The sequence below is a fragment of the Lontra canadensis genome, unplaced genomic scaffold (assembly GCF_010015895.1).
Source record: "Lontra canadensis isolate GAN:19392208 unplaced genomic scaffold, GSC_riverotter_1.0 scaffold93, whole genome shotgun sequence".
Taxonomy (NCBI): Eukaryota; Metazoa; Chordata; class Mammalia; order Carnivora; family Mustelidae; genus Lontra; species Lontra canadensis.
Window position 1 is genome coordinate 6,498,124 of NW_022631087.1, and position 21,892 is coordinate 6,520,015.

At 55.2% G+C, this 21,892-nt stretch overlaps 1 protein-coding gene across 1 annotated transcript; it reads right to left on the minus strand.

Annotated features, from left to right (window-relative positions):
• Window positions 1–2,664: 2,664 nt before the first annotated feature.
• PVALB (parvalbumin) lies at window positions 2,665–21,687 on the minus strand. Its single transcript, XM_032836742.1, has 5 exons — window positions 21,612–21,687; window positions 19,205–19,272; window positions 17,337–17,469; window positions 15,995–16,104; window positions 2,665–2,884 (listed from the first exon to the last, which is right to left on the minus strand). The coding sequence occupies exons 2-5, from the start codon at window positions 19,263–19,265 to the stop codon at window positions 2,856–2,858; spliced, it is 333 nt and encodes a 110-aa protein (XP_032692633.1). The 5' UTR covers window positions 19,266–19,272; window positions 21,612–21,687; the 3' UTR covers window positions 2,665–2,855.
• Between the last annotated feature and the right edge of the window lie 205 nt (window positions 21,688–21,892).

Sequence of the window (21,892 nt, forward strand, 5' to 3'; positions counted from 1 at the left end):
TTGTGTCTTAGGCCCTAGAATCCAGCCAGGAACCCCATGGACATGGCCCTGGGCATCTTATGATCTCTGGGAGATGTGGGTGTGAATTAGGTACCACACCTGTTTTCCCCATTTCACCTGCAGCAGAAGTTCAGATCCTCCAGCCCCGGCTGGGGTGTCCACCCGGAGGAGGGGGGTTCCCTAAAGGAATAAGACTGAGGCAGGGAGAGTGGCGGGGAGGGCAGAATGGTCCAGGCTGAGGGAGCAGCTTGGTGGGGAGCAGTGGAGGACTGAGGGAGAAGGCAGAGATGGGGAAGGGGGGCTGTACTTGGGCAGGGAAGGCTGTGCTTGGATTCGGGGTCCTAGTCTGTGAATGGGGCAGTCACAGGACAGTTTTAGACAGAACAATATGATTTGATCTGTTTCAGAAAGAATGGTCAGGGGCTGTGGGTAGAGAATGTATTGGGAAGGGGAGTGGAGGCCAGGACACGGGCTAGGAAGCCACTGCGGCGGGCCAGGGGACAGGGGAGCCACCACCAGAAGCTCTGAGAGCTGGCTTAGAGCCAGTTGAGTTCCAGGTGGTAAGGGTCCCAGCCTGAGTTATAAACAGTGTATGGCCTCATTAGGAGAGAGGCCCCAGGTTTGAACTGGAGGCTTTTCACGAATGTGAGACCCTGGGTGCAGGGCTTAGTGGAGGGGTCCCCTGCCCGACCCTGTGACCAGGCTTGGCTTCAGGCAGTGGTGGCAAGGGTAAGGGGCTGGAGGAAATCATGAGCTGTGTAATAAGAGGCAAGAGGAGGCGTGGTGACTGCTGGCCGGTGGGATGTCACTTGTCATCACCCCCACTCACACGCCACTCCCTACCCCCCTCAAAATGTGCCCTCCACTCAGGGAAGCCATTTCCTCCTGGTCCTGCCCACATCCCCAGATAAAAAATCCTTTCCGAATGGAGGGCCCTCGAGCCAATGTCCTGTGTCCCCTTAGAGGTCGAACAGCCCCACTTTCAGATTTGCTTGGCTGCTGGGCCACATGCTGCCCTGAGTCCGAATTGTGATGTGCGGGCTGTCACTCGGGTGTGGGGTGAGAAGCACTGAAAGCCACCTCAGGCCAGTGGGCCGCAGTGGGCAGCACTGCTCCTGACCTGCCCGTCCTTCTCGCAGGGCCCTGCTCTGGTTTCCAGGGAGTCACCGCAGCTCATCAGCCTGGCCCCGACTCCTGCATGACACACGGCCCCGCCCGGCATACGGCCTCTCTTCATCTTCCCCCGCCCTCAGCTCCCATGTAGGGCCTACATGCCCCCTTGGAGCACACCTGGTTGGGCCCCTGTAGGGGTGGCCCTTCGGACCTCGCTGCTTTGGCCCACTTCCTAGCTCTGGTCCTGAGTCCCCTCCTAAGCCTGAGTCAGCTGACTGCCCGGCGGTAGGTGGTGGCCTGTCCATCCCCGCCCCTCAGCCTGAGCCCGGATGGGGCCCCCTGCCCTGGCCTTGCCCTCAGTGAGGGCCTTCCCTGCTAGCCCCGCCCAAGACGACAGGGCAGGGCCCAGGGGCAGGGTCCAGCGACACAGCTGGGTATGGGGTCTGGAAAGCTGACATGAGAAAGGAGAACACACCAGTTCCCTTCCCGAGGCTGTCATGGGAAAAAGCAGAAGGCATCCTGCAGGAATGTGGCCGTCCCCACTCCTGATTTCTGCTGGGACACCTCTCTCCAAGTATCAGGCCCTGAGCCTTCTGTGGGCCCGACCCCACCTGTCTTCACAGATGGGTTCCATCCGGGACGTGCCAATCAGGGCCCCCAGCCTTTGGGTCACAGTGACGTTCAGGGAGGGACGCAGGCTCTGGAGGTGGCTGCCAGGGTTGGGGACCCTGGCTCCACTACTTAGATAGCAATTTGGGGCAAACATAGAGCTTCCCTGGGCCCATGTTTCTTCATCTGTACAAAGGAGACAGTGATAGCCCTCACTTATAGGGTTGTTGTCCAGATGGAATCATGGAAAGGGTTCAGCACAAAGGAAGTACACAATAAATATTAGCTATTGGTATTGATGGAACTAAATTTGGGGTCTTCTTGATGGAGAGATTGGAAGAGAGAAGTTCTTCTTTTTACTGGCTTTGAGCTGCTGGAGGAATCTTGCCATCATGAGGGAGCGCCTGTCTGACAGTGAATCTAGCACAAAGGAACCCAGTCCTCAGAGATGTGGGAAGAAGGGATCTCACTTGAGTCCCTTGATCCAACCGTTCCTGAAGGCCTACCCCTGGACTATTCAGGCATAACCAAATCTTTGCGTGTTTGTGTTTTTTTTTTTTTTCTTTTTCCTTTTTCGCTTAAGTTACTCTGGGTTGGGCTTCTGTCATTTGTAACAAAGAGACTTCAAGGCTGTCCGTTCCTCCCTCCATCCATCCACCCATAAGTCTTGGCTGTGTGGGTTTACACACATCACTTTCCTCGCTAAGACTTAATTTCTGCATCTGTAAAACGGGAGTTTCATCACCTACCTTATAGGTATTTCAAGGATTAATGGGTAACCCATGCAAGGTACCATTCTCAGGACTACAGGCGGAGGAGGGCTCAGGAAATTTCCCTCCTGTCCTATCTTTTCAGTCTAAATCCTGCACCACCCCTGCACAGGCGTGGGAAGCCAAGGGAAGCTCCACGCCCCACCAGACCCAGGGCCTCCCGAGCAGCAGATTCCGATTGGTTCAGCCTTTATTGTTTCACCAGCATTTTTCAGAAGAATGATGTCATTTGAGGGCCACAGGGGATGGGAGGAGTAAAAAATAACATAAACACACTGAACAGAAATGCAGGAGGGGAGCAAGAGGGGCTGACGTTGGGTGTTTGGGGCAGAGGGGTGGAAGACCAGGGGCAGTCACAGCCTCTTAGCTTTCGGCCACCAGAGAAGAGAATTCTGCAAAAGAAGAGGACAGAGAGGTGAGTCAGAGGAGGACAGTGTGGGAGGACTCACCACGGCCTGACCGCTGGGCCCCACACGGTGCCTCCTCTTGGTTCTCCCACCTGCTGCAGACCCAGAGTAATGGAATGAGTGAGTGCGGGGAGGAATGAATGAATGAATGAACAAACGAGCGAATGGGAAGTGGTGAGCCTACTGTCTCTTTTGTTTTGCTTTTTAGACATTTTGATTCCAAGGTAGTGAGTACGCACAGTGATATTCATGTTAGCTGTGCAGTATAGTGATGCCATCTACCACTTCCGTATCCCACTTGGTGCCCATCCGGAGAAGTTCTCTTAGCGAGCCCGCCACCTCTCTTGCTCATGATTTCCTGCCACCCGCAAATTCCTAATAGTAACTACAATGATAACAGCGGCAGGCATCTGACGGTTTACCCCACGCCAGGAGCTATTCTAAGCACTTGATATTCAAGATCTTGTCTGACTCTGACAATGATCTCGTGATACGTACATGGTCTTCATTCCCATTCTTCAGATGAGGAAGCTGAGACTCAGAGTCCAGCCATCTTTACAGGGCCACACGGCTAGTGATTAGCAGAACCAGGGCTTAGACCCAGGTCTGTTGGAGCCTCTTGGGACCTAGAGCTCTTCCTTAGCATCTTGTCTAGTTCCTCCCCGGCTGCCTACCAGGATCACCAGCAGAATCCCAAGAAGACACAGATGGCCAGGCCCTCACCCTAGGATTTGTGACTTAGGAGGCCCCGGGTCAGGGAGGAGTTCTTTTAGCTGTTCAGAGGGGATTCCAGTGAGCAGCTTGGTTCAAGGACCGCTGTGTGTTCTTCCTCCTCAGGGGGCTGAGCTAGACTCTGGAGGAGACCAGAGCAAGTGACATCTCCACGCAGGTCAGACAGGTGGGGGAGTGCAGGTGCTCAGAATGAGCTAGGCCCTGTCTCACACAGCGACTCACGGAGTCCTGCCCATCCCTCAGGAAACTGGGAGCTAGTCCCATTTTACAGAAGGGGACACCGAGGCCCAGAGAGGAGAAGTGACTTTTCAGAGCCTCTGGGGTCCTAAGGGGCTCAGCTGGGACTCAAGCCCTGGGGTCAGGGTCTCTCTACAGGGCTTGCCCCTCCCGCCCCAGGAGCGTCTCCCTGCCCCACTTCATTGGATATGAATTGATGTCAGGGATTGGTGACAGCACTAGGGGGAGATCCCATGTCCCTCTACTGAATCCCACTCCGCCTACATGAACAAAGGGATGGCCCCGACCAGGTAAGGGGAGACACGGGGGAGCCGAAGATGATCTCTGCCTTGAAGGAGCTTCTGAGGAACAGTCCTCAGCAGGACAGGTTCCATGCTGCTGGCCTTCTGGCTGAATATCTGGTGTGCCCAGCCCATTCCCACCTCAGGATCTTTGCACCTACTGTTCTCTCAGCCTGGTGTGTTCTCAGACTTCCCACGGCTACCTTCTCACTCACCAGGTCCCAGCTTTGATGTCGCTCCCCTGGGGCCTTTTCTGACCTCTCTGGTGACAGCAGTGACCCTCCCCTACTGGGATCCTTTTTGCTGTCATCAGTTTTTATTCTAGTCATATAGCACTTACCACTCTCGAAATCCTTTTGAGTGTGTTCTTGCTTATTCATTTGTTATCCGCCTCTCCCACTGGGACATAAACATGTCTCTCTGGAGAGAGCCCACTCCCCTTCTTTCCTGCTCCATCCCACCACCTGCCTCCAAGCCCGACACTGAGGGGACCACGCGTGTTTGTGAATGGATGGAAGGCGCAGAGACGTCACTGTCACGGGGAGAAGAGGCGCGCCTCTACTTAAGGTGTCACCAAAACCTCAGAGGGAAGGTGGCTTCGGATAGAGTCCTGTGAGAGGGAGCAGGAGCCCACAGGAGAAAGCAGACTGTGGGCAAGGGATCACAGGCAGTGGTTTTTCATGGGGCAAGCTCAGAAGGCAGGAAACAAGGGGACAGATTTAGGAGGAACACAGTAGCCATGCTGGGCTAGTGTCCTGCGTGATAGGGCTGGTGCTCCAAACAGGCCTGGGGCCCTGAGTCTGGCTCCACCACTTATGGGCTGTGTGACCTCAGACAAATCTCCTGGCCTCTCTGAGCCTCACTGTCATCAGCTGTAAAAGGAAGAAAAGTCAGCACTGCTTCTTGAATTGGGAGATAGTCAGAAGCAAGGTGCTGGTGCACAGGAGGTCCTTGGCTCCCCCACACCAACCCCCGGTAAGCTCCTCTGCCCCTGTTCCCTAGGTCCTCCTAATGGCGGGGTCCTTGCTGTGACAGTCACAGGGGCTACCACTAAGCAGCAGGGTCTTCTGAGATATTTCTTTGGAGTAAAGGGGGCCCAGGGAATGCTTGCCCTGTTGTTTTTCTCTCCAGGAGACCAGAGAGGACAAGGAGTAGTTTGCCACCCTCTACCACGATGCTCTCTGAGAAGCTGTGTCCCCAGCCTGCCGGAGAGTGTGGGGCCCCAGGTAAGTCTCCACTGCATCTAGAAAGCATTGAAAGTTAGGGGTCCAGGCCCCGCTTGGCATGTCTGCTGGGAAATGTGCCTCTCTGGATGTGGGTCTGGGTGTCTGTCAGGGCAGCGGAGTTGGGGGGGCAGTAGCAATTCCTTGGGAGAGACCTGTGAAAACAGTATGAAGTGGCCTCAGAAAGGCCACCAAAAGGACTGGGGCTCCTTAAGGGGAGCACTGCCTTCCCCAGATTTTGAATGAAGCACATATGTGCCCCCCACCCCCAATCCCATGCAACCTCATAGTATTTCTCCTGTGCTGCGGTCACGTGCAGTGGTAGCCCTAGGGGACGCTGCGTGTGGGGTATACGGAAGCCACCGTGCTGTCTTTGCAGCTCTTCTGTAAAGCGAACGTCGTTTCCAAATAAAAAAGTGAAAAAAAACAACATCAACCAAACCAAACACAGGCTCCCACCATGGGATTAACGGGTGGGATCCCTGCCAGGCAGAGGGACACAACCCCGGGTTCCTCCTCTTCCTGGAGTGTGAGCTGGGAAGTGGACACCACCCTCTCCTGTCCCCAGGCTGTTCCCAAGGGCAGGAAAGGCAAGTGACCTGGATGTGGGGACCTAGGTATTGACTCGAGGTGGCAGAGAGAAAAGGTCCTCTAGCTGGTCCCGAACACCCACGGGGCCACAGGCGGAGGAGTGGGAACAGTGAGGGGCAGGGATGGAGCCCAAACACCGAATACTCCAAAAATCCCTCCCAGGGGCCAGGGACACAGTGTCCTGTGTCCTCGGTTCCTCAGCCAGGAGCTCCTGGGACCCTACAGGCCCTTGGTGAATCAGGCTGTTCTTCGGAGAGGTCTCTCGTCAATACTGTCCATTGTTACAGAACTCAGGAATTCTTATTCATTGAATGCCAAATGGGAAGTGTTTTACACATTATACACACACACACACACACACACATATATAATCTCACTAAATTCTCATGACTCCTCCATAGGAGAGATGCTTTCATCTGCATTTTACAGATGGGGAAACAGAGGCTCGAGAGCTAAGTAGCTTGCCTGAGATCACAGAGCAGATGGGAGTCAAGCTTCTGCTTTAAGGCTCCCTTCTTTACCCCGGAGCTTCCCGACCTACTTTGATCTAGGTGTAGAGTGACTCATGAGCCAGCTCAAATATCCCCACCCTCCACAATTCTGTCACCTTATCCCCGTTTTATTTACTTCATGGTACTTCGCATTCTCTGAAATGAGCTTATTTATGGACTGACTTCCTTTTGTTGGTCTCCCCTTTACTAGAATGTAAACCCCAGGAGGGCAGGGAACCCCAACTTGTCCACCTCTGTCCTAGCAACAGAGTAGAACCTGGTGCTAATAAACAAATGGATGGATGGACAGATGGACGGATGGACAGCTCATGAGTCCTCCGTGAGGTTCAACAAATTCTGACTAGCCTCATATAATTCTCACATCGGGCAGTAATTCCCATGTTGCAGATGGAGAAACGGAAGTCTTGGAGACCTGAAGGGTCAAGGTCATGCAGAAAATAAGAGACAGAGGAACGAGTTGGCCGGTGGTCCCGGGTGCACCCCCTGCATGAGCATGGAGAGGCCATTCCTGATTGGGCTGGGGTCTCAGGCTGGGTGCGGCAGGAACTCTCAACCTGCCATTGAATCTGGAAAATTGGCCAGGACCGAGGTAGCCTGTCCTTGGGCACAGAGTTTGCTCTGCGCCGGGATAAAGGAGATATGAGTCTGTCTGCCAGTGCCAGCTCACGGAGAGATTGTCGAGAGGGAAAGTTGGTCCTTACAGTTTCCTGACCTGCACTGACCTCCCTAAGCCTCCCCCTAGAGATCATGGTCCTGGGGCTGCTCGTCGGCAAAGAGCCATCTCACCACCTTCACACTAGATGGCATTTGGTGCGATCAGCACGAAGGGGACCAAGGAATGCCAACCAAGGGACGTTCCAGGGGCAGAAGATCAGGCCTTTTGGAGCCTGACTGGGAGGTATCTTGGACCCATGGGATTTTCAAAAGCCTTTGAAGACAGACCCCTCTGCCCACCCTGGGATCTACTCTGAAGTGGGCAGGACGTCACAAAGGCCACGTACCCTGGCTTTTTGCAGAGAACACTGCATTCTAATTTTATCCTCCCAGAAGCTGGAGCAGGGCATTTTGTAGACAAATTGAGGGCAGCGGTCACCTCTTCTGGACCTTTCGTAGGTGCCTCAGGGCAGAGCTCTTAGCAATCAGCCAATTAACAAACAGCCCTCTTCTGGGGAGGGGGGAGTCTCCTCTAAAATGTTAGGTTTCTCCTTAAAGAAAAACAAATGAGCAGACATACAAAGTCCTGCAAAGTCTAGGTCACCTGATTTGGCGGTAGGATGCTGGGATGCGGAACGGGGACTGGGTGCGGGCCTTGGTTCTGCCTCCTGCTCACGTCTTGCTCTCCTCTGTGCAAGGTCAGGTCTAGAAGACGCCTTGCCAGCTCTCCCACAGGCCTTGGAGCAAGGGCTCTGGGAGTCAGCTCCCAACTCCCATTTTTGCTTCCATGACCTTGGACTAGAGCTACTTCACCATACCGTGCCTCCGTTTCCCCACCTGTAAAATGGAGCTCTCTGACTCATTCAAAGGAACCCGCACTAAAGCTCTTGCCCCAGGCCTGACACATAGCCAGCACCCAGCATTTGGTAGCTGTTGTGATGCTTCTACTTGGGGTGCCTGGGTGGCTCAGTCCGTTAAGCATCTGCCTTCGGCTTGGGTCATGATCCCAGCCAGAGTCCTGGGATCGAGCCCCACATCAGACTCCCTGCTCGGTTGAGAGTCTGCTTCTCTTTCTCCCGCTGCTGCTTCCCCTGCTTGTGCTCTGGCTCTATCTCTCTGTTGAATAAATAAATAAAATCTTAAAAAAAAAAAAAAAAAGCTGTTCTACAGCTAAACTTATGTGAAACCAAGCCTAGGAAATGCCTGTCTGCCATCCGGCACAGAGCGAATGAAGGCCTGGCAACCGGCACCATGACACTTTCTATCCTGCATGGGAGCTTTTACCGCCCCTGCCCCGCCCCCCACCCTGCCACCATTTCCTGTCCCCACCTGACACCTGGAGCTGGGTCTGATTCTTGTTCCTTCGCCTCCTGGGACTTCCACTCACCACTTCACTCCCGTTTGTGAAGGGGCATGATAACGTCTGCTTGCCCAGCAGTTGGGAAGGCCAAACGAGCAAAGGCAGAAAGATGCCTGGTCCGTTCCCTCTCCCTTGGAGCTCCCCTCCAACTGGCACAGGCTGGAGCTTCATAGTGGCCACAGAAATCCCGGAGACAAGGACAGGGAGGACGTGAGCAGCCAAGGTGGGGGGCGCGGTGCCTGAAGAGCAGGCAGCTGACCTACCCCAAGTTTCTGGCACCATCTAACCCCCTGAGTTAGGCCCCCACCTTCTGCTTGCCCATCCATGGAAACTCAGTTTCTGACCCTCAGCTTCCGAGTCTGTAAAATGGGGATAGGGCTCTGGAGAGGACCAGATAAGGTAACCGGGTGAGAAGCACCGGGCTCAGGGGGCCTCGGCACACAGAGGGAGCGCATCGAAATCAAGGCTCCCCGTGGTGTTCCTCTGGCAGGACCCAGAGTCCTGCCCCAACTCTTGGAGGGGCCCCTGGGGTGGGGCGGAGAGGGTGGGGGGGGATGGGAGGGCTCAGTCCTCCCCTTCCCACAGGAAGCTGAAATTAGCCTAATTAGGTCTGCCCCAGTCCCAGCACCGAGGGGATTGGACAAATTTAGAAGCTCTTGACAGGTGAGACCAGCACATACTGACGGCCCCAAGTGAACCTAAGACAGACATTGAGTCAGTGCTTGGACCCGTCTTCCCTTCCCTCTGTCGTGATGACCAGGACGGAGGCACCGGTCCCCGGTTTATCACCTCGCCTCTAAATAGCTCCTGGGCCGGGCTCCTTATAAACTGGTACTGCAAACAGGGATCACTTTCCCACCCGGGGGAACGGGAGGCAGGGTCATCTGGGGTCAAGCCAGACGGCCACGCGGAGCGGCGCAAACAGTCCTGGGGGCTCCCTCTGTGCCAGGCCCTGCCCTCGGTGTCATCCTGTCCCATCTGTGCTGGCTCTCTTGTCCCTACTTTACCAACAGGGAAACTGAGGCCGCGAGTCACTCAGCCAGGAAATTCTAACTCAGCATGGCTCATCTGGGGTGCGTCCCTCTCTCTCTCTCAGAGGTGGGGTTCTGACTCATGCCCTGACCCATGGAAGCAGGAGAGGGATTGATAGAGAGGGGATGTCTTCTCTCCTCCCTTCCCACGGCTCCTCCTCCCAGGAAGGCAGGTCTCTAAGAGCGCTGCTTGCTCTCCCTCCGCTCCGTCATATCTAGCTGCACACAGGCCAGAGTGAGAGAGTGTCCGTCCACTTGAGAATTCAAACCAGCATCTCGCTAAGCCTGGGAACCATTTATAACCTGAATGTCTCCACGAAGCTGGCGGAGGGAGTGGCAGAGTCAGGAGACACTGGTTCCGTTCCGCCAAGGATTTCTGTGTGACCCCGGCACAGCTCCCACCGGGCCTCAGTTGCCACAGCTCTCAGTGGGGATCACAGACTCTGTCCCCCGCCGACCTCGTGGAGCCGGTGTGAAGACGCAGGGAGACGGGACAAAATGCTGTACATCTTAGGGCTCTGCCACCAGGACCGCGGCTGGCTCTGATAGGCTCCTCCTGCCTTCCCCAGAAACCAAATCCCACCAGGGCTGGAGGGCTGGATGACCTCTCCTGTGGTCCCTGTCACTGTCTTCTATCTTAGACCACATTTCCTGTCCTTCGAGGACTGGTGTTCCACAGGGGTTTCGAGGCGGCTTCTGAGAGAAAGCGCACATGTAAAATAGGAGGAAAGGAATAATTTCCAGAACATTCACTTCATGCAAGCAACAGCCCTGTGAGGTGGGCATTTTTGTTCCCACTTTGGGATGAGGAGGTGGTTGCCTAGGGAGAGAAAAGGGCTTGGCTGTCTACACCACCGCATTCTGTGGGTTGGATTTTCGGCCTGACTTCAGGTGTTTTGGCCCAAGGGCTTACTCCCTCACTCCTTGCCTATTGGACACATTAAATGGGCTGCTTAAGGATAAAAGAGAACAGATTTTGCCAGAAGGAAGCAGAAAAGGCAAATGGCCTGAGGCATGTGAGTGGAGGCGATCGCGGTGGTCCAGCCATAATTATGATGAAATTTTTCAGCATCAGAAGCAAAAAGTAAACCACAGGCTCTTGGGCTGGAATAGGCTGGAAGCCTTGGAAACAGGACCCATCACCAGAATCAGGTTTCAGGAAACCAGTAACAAGGATCCTGTGTGTGTGTGTGTGTGTGTGTGTGTGTGAGAGAGAGAGAGAGAGAGAGAGCGCGTGAGAGCATGTGTGTGTGTGTGTGAAAGTTTAAGAGTGTGTGTATGAGAGAGTGTGTGTGAGAGAGTGCATGAGGGAGTGTAGGTGAAAGTATGTTTGTGAAAGAGTGTATAGGAGTGTGTGTGTATGAGAGAGTATGTGTAAGAGTGTGTATGAGAATGTGTGTGTATGAGAGAGTATGTGTGTGAGAGTGTGTGTAGTGAGAGAGTGCATGAGGGAGTGTGTGAGAGTATTTGTGTGAGAGTGTGTAGGAGAGAGTGTGTGTGCGTGTGTGTAAGAGAGAGTATGTGTATAAGAGTGTGTGAAAGTGTATGAGGGAGTGTGTGAGAGTGTGTGTGAGAGAGAGTATGTGTGTGAGTGTGTATATGAGAGAAAACGTGGGAGAGAAAGAGAGTATGTGTGTGTACAGGGTGTGCAGATCTTGTCCGTGTGTATGTGTGTGTGTACAGGGTGTGCAGATCTTGTCCGTGTGTCCCGGGTGTCCAGATCCCGTCCGCAGCACGGTGGGGAGCAGTGGGCCACCCGGAGTCAGAGTGTCAGGGTTTGGAGAGCCCGGATGCTGATTGGCCGTGTGATTGGCTGATTGGCAAGTTGCCCCACTTCCGAGTCTCCGGTTGCGGGTCGGTGGAGTGAGGGTGTATCTCGTGGCACTGGGAGCTGTCATGCAGCTGCACCAGCTCTATGAGCTAAGGTTGGGGTGCAGTGCCTGGCACACAGGACATGCCACACGGGTGGCAGCCGCTGGTCCTGTCAGCCTGCACGTTCCAGATGGGCAGGCACTGCGAATGGAGAGCCCGGGAGGGGGACACATCTGTATGAGAGGCGGGGGACCGGGGGTTCTGGCTGGACCTCTGAGCCTCCTTCTTGGCTGTGCGACTGAGTGGGCCTGCACACTGAACCCCTCAGTGCCTTGGTGTCCTCATTGTAGAAGGGGAAGGGTGATGGCACCCAACTTCTAGGATTATTATTCTAAGACCAGAGTATGGCTCCTGGGGCACCAGCCCCACCGAGGAATTTGGTGGAAGCGTGAACACTTGGGCCCCACTCCAGACGTAAGGAATCAGAAACTCGGGTTTTGGCACTGTGTGTTGTGAAAAGCCTCCAGGGACTCTGACGTTGGCTCCAGTGTGAGACCCACCAACGTGAAGGGCAAACACTTGAAAAGGAGCCCTTCCCTCAGCCAGCTCGCCTGTTATTTGTGCCTGGGTTTTGCGACTGTGGCTGGGTTTGGGGGCAAATTTTACCTCTGTCCAGCTTCTTTCTCCTTTCCTGCCTTAAAACTCTCTGTTACCAGCTCTGCACCAGCCTCTCAAGGGTGGACTTCGAGAATCAATCAACCACATCTATAAAAGTCTGAGCTTCCTAGAAGTAGTTGCCCCAGAGACGGGAATGCAAAGGGTTATTATTAGAACTCTGTCTCTCTATCCCCTCCCTTCAGTCTGGGGTTCTCAAGGACCTGGTAAGCATCACTCACCTTGAGAGGGCAAACAGTGGGAGATGAAGGTGGTCCTGCTTCTAGAATCCCCCAGCAGCTGCTGCATGCAAGCCCCCAGCCCACACGGGTCTCCAGCCTTTGCCTGTAGACCTCCCCCTACACACCACTCTTCCTCATCACTGCAGCCCCAGAGCTGGCCATGTATTCATTCATTCATTCATTCGTTCGTTCAGCAAACTTTCCTTGTGCCCCTTCTGTGTGCCAGGCCCTATTCTAGGTGGTGGGGTCAGAATGGAACAAGACAAAATTCCTGCTTTTGTGGACCTGGCATCGTAGTGGGGGAGAGAGAAGCAGGCAACAAGTCTGTACATAAAATCATCTTAGGGTAGGTGCTCACTGAACTCCATGAAGGAGCAGAGCACGCACAGGGCACATGCTTTGATCCAGCACACATGAGCTCCGATCCTGACCTTGCCTCTTCCGAGATATGAGGTTTAGACAAAGCCCTAGCCTCTCCGAGCCTTGGTGTCCTCGTCTATAAAAGGAGGATAGTGATAGTATCCACTTCAGAGACAGCTAAGAAGATCGGGGGAGTAAAATGCTGAGCACGGTGCCTGACACACAGTAAGTGCTCCCTGAGTTAGATGTTTCTGCTCTCATTATGGGAGGTGGCCCGGGCTCAGCTGGTCCTCTGCCTAGAGGTTTATTTGCTAGGGCATCCGTTGGAATCCCAGACCTGGCAGGGACCCCAGTGACTGGCTCCTGATTGTAAAGATCAGGCAGCTGAAGGTCAGATGGGGTTCCGTGACTTGCCTCGGGTCCCACCAGGAGTTGAAAGCATCCTCCTGCTGCTGGGCAGGGCTCGGAACCCTTTGCCTTTACACGAAACAGGCAGGAAAGCATCGTGGCTGAAACAGAACTTCCCAGGGGACTGCAAAGTCCTCTGCCTCCCATCTCACTGCCTACCAGGCATCGTCACCCCATCCTTCCTGGCACCCTCCAGGAAAAGTACCATGTTTGGGGTGGAGGTGAGGAGGGGAGGTATCTGTATCTTCCATTCTCAAAAGTGTACCACGTGGGGCCCTGCTGACTCCGGGGATCCGCCCCCGTTTCTTCTCCTGCCCCACCCTGTTTCATTCTGCCCTGACCCCCAGACCTCCCATCAGGTCGTCCTGAGCTGAAAAGCGCTGGCAGACACCCCTGGGTTTGCATCCAGTGTGCCTGGGGCACTGACACTGCTCCTTCTGCATCAGCCCCTCCGACCTCCGTCCCAGGTGGCGCTCGGGCAGGGTTCGGCATGCATTACCACGCTGCTAACAAGTCTCTCTCTTTTTCCACCTCCAGCCAAACAACCTTCTTGCCCGTTTCTAGACATCCCTAAACCTCCCAGTCTTGTGCCTTTGCTGAAACCAACACCTTGCCCCGAGCTCTCCCAGGAGCACCCCCGGCCCCCTCCTCCGGCCAGCAGCTTCCTGTCCCCAGCCTCCCATATGCCTCCACACCGCCGTCTTGCCCTCTCCAGAAGGCTCCTCCGCACCCCCCAGGTGTTGGCATTCCTCTGTGTACATATACATGGAACTGTAAGCACCTTGCAGCTAGGATAGAAATAGCATCGTAGCAGCCGCTGGTCAAGAACTTGCAATGTGCTGGGCGCTGGCTGCGCTTAACATGCTTCGGGTCACGGAACCTCACAGATGCCCGTGAGCCATCTGTCGTCATGCCCAGCTCATCGATGAGCAACTGGGCTTCAGGGCTGCTGGGCCTCTGCTCTGGGGCACCCAGCCAGGAAACAGGGCCTCTGGGAATAGGGTTGAATTCATCTTTCCCTCCCTGACAGCCTGGCACTGGCTTGCTACTCAGGAAACGTCTGTTGGATCTGTTGGAAGAGTTGAGTTAGCTCTTTAAGACTGGAGATGGGCAGGGAGGGAGGCGGAGGGAAGCAGCCTAGGGTATGGCCTGGTTTTTCTTTATCATGTAGGTTGGTAGCGTGCAGCCATCCATGAAGACCCCACCTACCGCTTCCTACCCAGCTCCAACCTACTGGCTGCCAATAAAAAGGGGAGAAAGGTCTGGAGGTTTTGGGTTGGGGTCCCGGTGGGAACCCCATTCCCAGGTGGAGCTGTCTCAGGAAGAGGCATGGGGAGATGTGCCACTCGCCACTCACCAGACCCGCCAAGACCAGACACCCATTTCTCTCCAGCACTTTCTGCTCCGGCTCCTTTAAAATCACCTCCCTCCTTCGCAGCCGCAGGAGAGACAGCTGGCACTGGAATGCCAGGGGACTCGTTCGCCTGTCCTTGCCCAAGTTTCTCCATTTTGGTCTCGGGCATAAAACTAATCACGTACACCCACATTCAGAATCCTTTCAACTTTTCCAGAGCAATTTTGTGTCGATAGCCACTTAATTTTCACGATGAGCCCAACCAGGTCTTGGGATTAAACCATGCACCTCACTTGCCAGGCACTGGAACTGGGTGTAGAGAGGGGCCGGGGCCAAGGTCATAGCTGGGGAAGTGCAGAGAGGAAGCAGAGCATGGAGGGCTGGTCTTTATATTCGGGCAACAGATATTTATTAAGTGCCTGCTTTGGGGGAGATGTGGGCTCTATACTGAATATAAAAGGATGAAGACAACCTAGTCCCTATTTTTAAAAATTTAGGTAACAAACACATATATAGCACTGACTCCTGCCAGACACTGTTCTAAACCCTTTACACATTAACACATCTAATGCTCACGACAGTCCCATGGGAGAAGGACTATCATTGTCCTCAGTTCAGAGATAAGACAATAGTTACTGGAGTTGCCCAAAGTCACACAGCCAGAAAGTGGTAGGGATTTGAGCCCATAAGTCCAAGTGCCCATACATAGTTTTCTCTTAGGTTGACAGGAAGGACGATTACAAGATGAGACACAACTTGCTGGAAAGGGTTATTCTAAATCCCGGCTCACTCACTTCTGTCCTAGCTCTTTGAACAGGCTAAGCACCCCTGCCTCAGTTTCCCCATCTGCAAAATCGAGATCATTCTCAAGGCTGTTGGGATGCTAAGAAAGATAACACTGCTGGGGTGTGTTCTGTGTATTCTGTGAATATTCGTTCTGAACGGAGAAGGATGCGGGATGGTGGACTGCCAGGCCCTCCTCTGTTCTGAAAGCAAAGCCCCAAAAGCAAGGCAGGGTTCAATACTCCTTTTCCTGATTCCCAGGTGATTGCCAGCTGGCTGTTTTTCCTGGCTCTCCTACAATGCAGGAAGGGTATATTTGGGAGAAGCCCAAACAGGTGTTTGAAACCCGAAGTTACAGGATATCAGGACAAGATGCTGAGGATGATAGAAGATAAGGAATTTCCATCCCTGGAATTTGAGAAAGATGAGAACCCACAGGGTCCTTGGGGATCAGTTGGCCTCATCTCCTCAGGTTACGGTTGGGAGACAGGCCCAGAGAAGGACAGAGATGGCCCAAGGTCACACAGCCAGTTGGGCAGAGCTGGTACCAGAATCCAGGTAAAAGTGCAGGTGAAGTTCAGGGAAAATCCTAAATTCTCCTTGATTCCTTACATAGTAGGGAGGGAAAAAGAATCTCTTCCTTTCGGGTTGTTCAAATTCAGAAAAAAAAAAAAAGTACCAGGTATTTTGCGTGTGTGCCTGGCTAGAGCTCTCGGCCTAATGCATTGCCTTTTCCTTCTAATCGTGGGGAGTGGGAGACCCCTCCTGTCCCTCTCATGTGACAGAGATAGCTCCAAACTCTTAGCATCTGAACATCCTGAGATCCACGATGTGCTCTGGCCCCAGGTCATGGCTACTTACCATCAACCCCGATCTTGCCGTCTCCATCCTTGTCTCCAGCGGCCATCAGTGTCTTGGTTTCTTTCGCAGACAGGTCTCTGGCATCTGGGGAGAAGCCCTTCAGGATGAATCTGGGGAGAAAAGCCAGGGAGGGAGTCACGTGGAGGTCACCTTGCAGGAACAGTGTCCGGATGGTGGGCAGGCACCTGCGCAGCGGCAGCGGGCAACTGGGAGAGGCGACCGGCAGCGGGCGTGCAGCAGCTGTGCTGCGCCGGGCGGCCTGGGCTGCGGCTGTGCTTTAACGGGTGGGCGTGCAGGGAAGGACAGGCCATCCTCGGCGAAAGGCCGACCTCACTCCAGGCAGGGCACCTGCATTTGCTTTTTTTTTTTTTTTTTTTTTTTTCAGCCAACCCCACAAATGCAAAAGTGTCTTCTCTGTGCCGGGGCCATGCTGGAAATGGGGGGCCACAGAGAAGGAAACCACCCGAAAAAATGAGGAGGAGGTGGAGTGCTCAGAGAGAGACCACACAGGGTGATGGATACACTGATGGGGATAGAGAAGGGTGCTCAGAGGATGCATCCATCCCACCCGGGATGAGGGGGAAAACCAGAGAGGCTTCCTGGAGAAGGTGACGCCTGGAGGACAAGTAGAAGTCAGTGTGTATATGTGTGTGTGTGTGAGTAGGTAGAAGGAGAAGGTTCTAGACAAAGGGTATCCTTGCAAAATGATTTGGGGTGAGATTGGATGGGTAGGGAGGTTCCTACGGAAAGATCTCTCTCCACACCCTCCCCCTCCTCTTTAGGACGAAATTCAAGGCCATCTTGGCCAGAGAGTGATGTAAGGCACAGCTGGGTGGGGAGACATGAGCCAGGTGCATTTTCCTAGTCATAATCTTCCCCTCCTCCGCTTTGTTCTCAGGACTTCTGAATCTCAGAGTTGGTTCTGCATCCCCCACTTGTCCAGACACTGCTTTAGCTGCGCTGGTACAGAAGGGGGGATGGGGGTGTGTGGTCTGCAGGATGGTGGAGGGTGCCTTTGAGGCAAATGAAAAATCAATGAAATAAATACTCCAGCTAGCGCTCCCTGTCTTGCACATGGCGTTAGGCATCCAGAAAACCTGCCTCTTCCTGTTTAATTATTAAGTAGCCTCATTCCATTAGCAATATTAAGTGGCTATAATTTAACCTAGTTAGTTGCACTTTCTGCTGCCGATTTCATTCTTCCGGAAACAACAGTGGTGAAGCACAGATATTTTCTGCCAAATGTGCAGAGAGAAGGGGCAGATCTGATGGGCCCTCAGGAGCCAGAGTCCCAACCCCCACACCCTCTCAGGCTGGGCAGTCCCTGCAGGCTTCAGTTTACCCCAGCTCATCCTCCTCAATGAAGCCGCTCTTGTCTTTATCCAGGATGTGGAACACCTTCTTTACGTCATCTGGGCTCTTCTTCTTCAGGCCGACCATTTGGAAGAACTTTTTGTGGTCGAAGGAGTCGACAGCTGTGGGGGCAGGGTGGAGAGGGTCCGGTTAAAATGAGGACAAAGGCGGGGTGGTAGGGAAGGGCAGGAGGGGCAGTAGGGAAGGGCAGGAGGACAGGGGGTGTAGCAGTATTTGTTGATTTGAGCAAACTGGGCCAGTGCTAGGGGATGGAGGGATGCTCCTGTCTGGCAGGGCTGAAGGAGCCCGGACCAGCATGGATGGATGGATAGTGCTTGGCCCAAGGTCACACAGCTAGAGGTACAAAAGGTAGACCACTCTGCTGTGCCCTTCACTGGGAGCAGGATAGCCTTTGAAGACAGAGCAGCTTCCTGGCTTCCATGAAGGCTTTTGGGTGTTGGCTGAATGGGGATGGGCTGGAGATTTGGAGGTGGTGTGAACGTGGTGTGTGTATGTCGGGGGGCTGACCTTTTTTCTCGGCCACAGATTGTATTGCCAGAAAATCGACCAATACAGGGAAGACAAGTTTCTCTCAAGGTCATACAGGGGGAGAAGGAGGGGGAGGACCCAGAAACCCTGGCTTTGCCACAGATATCAATTCTGGTGGGAGTTGGGGACGTGTTGGAAGGCTCCCCAGGAACTCCCAGTTAAGTTTCTTTTCAGAAGGAGCAAGGTTGGTCAAGGAGTCTTGGGTAGGTTATCCCAGCACCCCTGTAAGTGTAGCCTCCCAGAACTTCTTCATACCCGGAGGAGGGGGATGCCAAGCAAAAAGGAAATGGGATGCCTCCTCCCCAATTTTCTGTGTGCTGAGCTCCCTTCCAGGAACACCCGAAAGGGTACAATCAGAGTAGTTTCAGTGTGGTAGGGAGGGAGGGGTCCTGTTGAGAGTCATGTTTTCCCCTCAGCCTTGAGCTGAGGGAAGGACAGGTCCTCTGTCCACCTCTGACACTAAGGAGGGGGACCAAGACCTGGAGGTGACCTTAGTTCTAATCCCCCTTCTGTTCTAGGTGACCTTGAGCAAGTTTCTGGTCTCCTCCCAGCCTCAGTTTCCCCAGCTAGGAGAGCAGAGGGAAGAAGCAGGTAGGCAGCTGAGTGCCCAAGTCCAAGGCAACTCATGGAGGTTAGACTGCCCGCCCCCCAACCTGGGCAACCTATGGAGGCTGGAAGTTGCAAGCGCTGATGATGCCCCGCGCAGGGTTGGGCAGAAACAATGCCAGCTGCGGGAAGGTCACCGCATTCGATCGCTGGAACGCTCGATCGCTTGCCTCGATCGCTTGCGGGTCCTTGGTGGTGGTGGGGGGGCGGGGGGGTGCCCTGGGCCCCAGAGAGGGGCTTGGACTGCAGAGGAGCCAACCACCGCCAGCCAAGTAGAGTCCCGTTCTGAACCGGCCGAAAGGGGCTGCTTGGAGAGAAGACGTGCGCACCCGCGCCCCTCCAAGTGCCTTAAAGGGGAAGTATCAAGCGCCCACAAGGACCTGGAAGGTCCGCTTTGGACCCCGGTGTTAGCCCTTTGTCCGGACCCCGAGTCCTCGCAGCACGGCCCCCCTGTCTTTGGCACCAGCAAGTTTCCGTTGTCCCGCAGAGCACCACCCGGCCTCCCCACCGGCTCCCTGCGCCAAGTCCCTCCCGAGAGGAGTTGGGAAATGCCGAGGAACCCCCTGCTCCGTCCAGCCAGCTCCCCGCAGGATGCTTGGGCAGAGGAGCGCTCCGGAGGATTTTTAAGCCCCGCGACCCGGGGGGTGCAGGGCCAGGTGGTGGATCAGGGGAGAGGGCTGGGGAGGGGAGCGAGCAGCTCACCGGTAAAGGCCCCCACTGCCTTCTTGATGTCCTCAGCGCTGAGCAAGTCTGTCATCGACATCCTGCAACTGTTTGAGCGCGCAGAGCAAGTGCGAAAAGATTAAAAAGTGCTTTTCTCATCATTTCTGCTCATATGACCAGCGCTGCAGTGCTGCGCGCCGGGCGCACGCCCGCCGGCCTGGCGCAGAGCCAGGGGGCGCGGGGCTGGGCGCGCAGCCAGAGCGGCTCAGTCTCGCAGCGCTGCTGGGGACCGGCGGACGCGCCGACCCGCTGCCGCTCCCGCCCCGCCCCTCCGGGGGTCCTCGGGATCCCTGGGGCCACGGCCCGGGCGCCCGAGGAGGGGGCGACCTCTGGAATTGATGGGGCGCCCGCGTCACCAGCCGGGGCTGGAGGGCTCTCCTGCCGTCAAGGGCACGCAGGAGGCGCCCGCCTGGTGCGGCGCAGCTTCTCGGGTCCGTGCATCTCGGAGGATGTCCCGCCGCTTGGGGGAGGATACCCGACCGCCAGGGGCCAGGCCTACAGCCTGGTGGGCCCCTGGGTCCTACTCCCGTTCTGTCTTCCCTCCTACCTCAGCCTCCGCTCTTGTCTGTCCTGGATGCAAATTTATGCTGCAAAATCTGAGCGCTGAGGTCTGGAAACCTGAACCCCAAGGCCACTGGGAGGAGGCCTTGGCTGCTGCCCCGCGAGCCCTTTCCAGATGCCCCATCCCACATCTGGCCAGGGATGCACTGAAACCTTTTTTTTTTTTCCCCTAGTCTGACTTTCCAAAGAACTGTTCTCAGATCTCCACTAACTACTTGCTTCCCTGGTCTCCTGAGCCACCGATTGTAGTGTGGGTCCAGACTCCTGGCCTCCACAAAGCTTTTGGGAGAGGGGAGGGTGGAAGAGGCTCCTTGAACTCTTTCTGCACCCTCTCCCCACTAGGCGACCAGAAGACCCATGTCTGGGGAGAGGCTGGAACCTTCAGACCACACTTTCTAGACAAGCTCAGCAGGCTTCATGGCTTGAACTTCTCCGGGAAATGTGACACTTCCTAATCTTAGGCAGCCAGAGACCAGTTGCATTCTTTCTCACAGTCTCCCCAGGATTCAGGCGGCAACCAGCAGCCTCTACAGTTTGCAGAGCACTGGACGGGGAGTCAGGATGCTTGGGTTCTAGATCTACGGCTGTGCTAAGTCCCTGCATGACCTTGGGTTATGACCTTCTCCTTTTCTGGTTGTCTGCGTCCCTCCCTTGTGTTGATGGTGTTGGTGGTCCCTTGGGGTGGGATCTTGAGCCTCCAATGGAAGGTGTAGGCAGGTGGGCGGGGCTGAGTCTGGTGCCCCTTGGTGGGCCGCTGGGGAGAACTGCCCAGCTGCTCGAGTTCCTGCACACTTGCTGTCAACACTGTCTCGCTCGGCTCAGCCCTGGACGGCTGCCCTTCCTGGAAACCTTAGGACGACGCCACTCGGGCTGCCCCCTCCCTGTGAGTCAGCTCCTTCAGTCCACAGCCCTCCGGCTGGCTTCTAAGGAGCAGAGGCTGTGTCTCCTGACCCGCTGTCTCTCGCTGCATGGTCCTCCATGGACCCTTCAGCAGCCCCTGCTGTCCCAGCCCCCAGCCAAGCTGTTCACGTGGACGTGCTGGGCTTCTGTAAAATTATTTCAGCCCCCAGGCTCAACTCATTTCAGGGGCCTAATTGGAGAATCTGTTTCCCTAGCTGAAGGATCCTTATGTTTTACTGGTGGGGAAACTGAGGCCAGAGAGGGTCAGTGAGTGACCTAAGAACACACAGCAAGGCAATTGGCAGAGAGAGACCCCCTGCTGGGTCTGCTAACTTGGATTTCAGTGACCCTCATCCGTGGAGCCCCTCCCCCCTGCCCAGGACCCAGCCCTGTGAAGTCCCACCCATCTGGGCCACAGACCATGCCCAAACACTGACCCCCGTGGCAAAGGCAGGAACCTCAACACAGGCCCATTCTCCCTCTTTCCTCCAACTCTCCCTGCTAGAGAAGCCTTCCATCAGCTTGACACCCTCTCTGGGCCAGAGTCCACCCAGTCAGAGCACCAGACGATGTTACTGGGGCCGACCCGCCAGCCCTCCATAGCCCTTCTTCCTGCCTCCTCTGCCCACTCATGGGCCTCCTGTGATGGCATCATCAGAGTCCACAGATGCCTGGCTCCACCCCTCTCGTTCCAAGGTGGGGAACCTGAGGCCCAGCCAGGGGGAGGGATTTATCCCAGGTCACACCAGGAGTTCGGATGGAGAGCCGAGGAATCCGGACTCTCAGACCTGGACTCCTCAGTGGCTGACCTTTCAGTGCCCCCTCCCAGCCCCGTCTCCCTGGGGGCAGGGATGATGCGGCTGTCCCTTCCATCTGGCCTCTTCCCCACTGTATCCAACCTTCAGCTTCACTAGCTGCCACTCACCTTGGGTGGCGGAGGAGGGCTGGAAACTGCACTGAAAGCCCCGGGCGGGTGGGAGGTCCTGCAGGGAAGTGAGCCTTGAGGTGGGATGGCCACCTATATAGGCTTCTGCTCTGGCTATTTTGGGAGGTGGCGCTACCCCCGGCCCCCGGCCCCCTCCCCTTCTGGTGTCAGGTACTTCCCAGCCTTGGTACTGGGTGTCTGTATCACATTCACCCTCCCTGGGCCCATCAAGCCAGGCCTATTAATAACCCCTGGCCCCTGTCTCCCTCCGGCACCCAAAA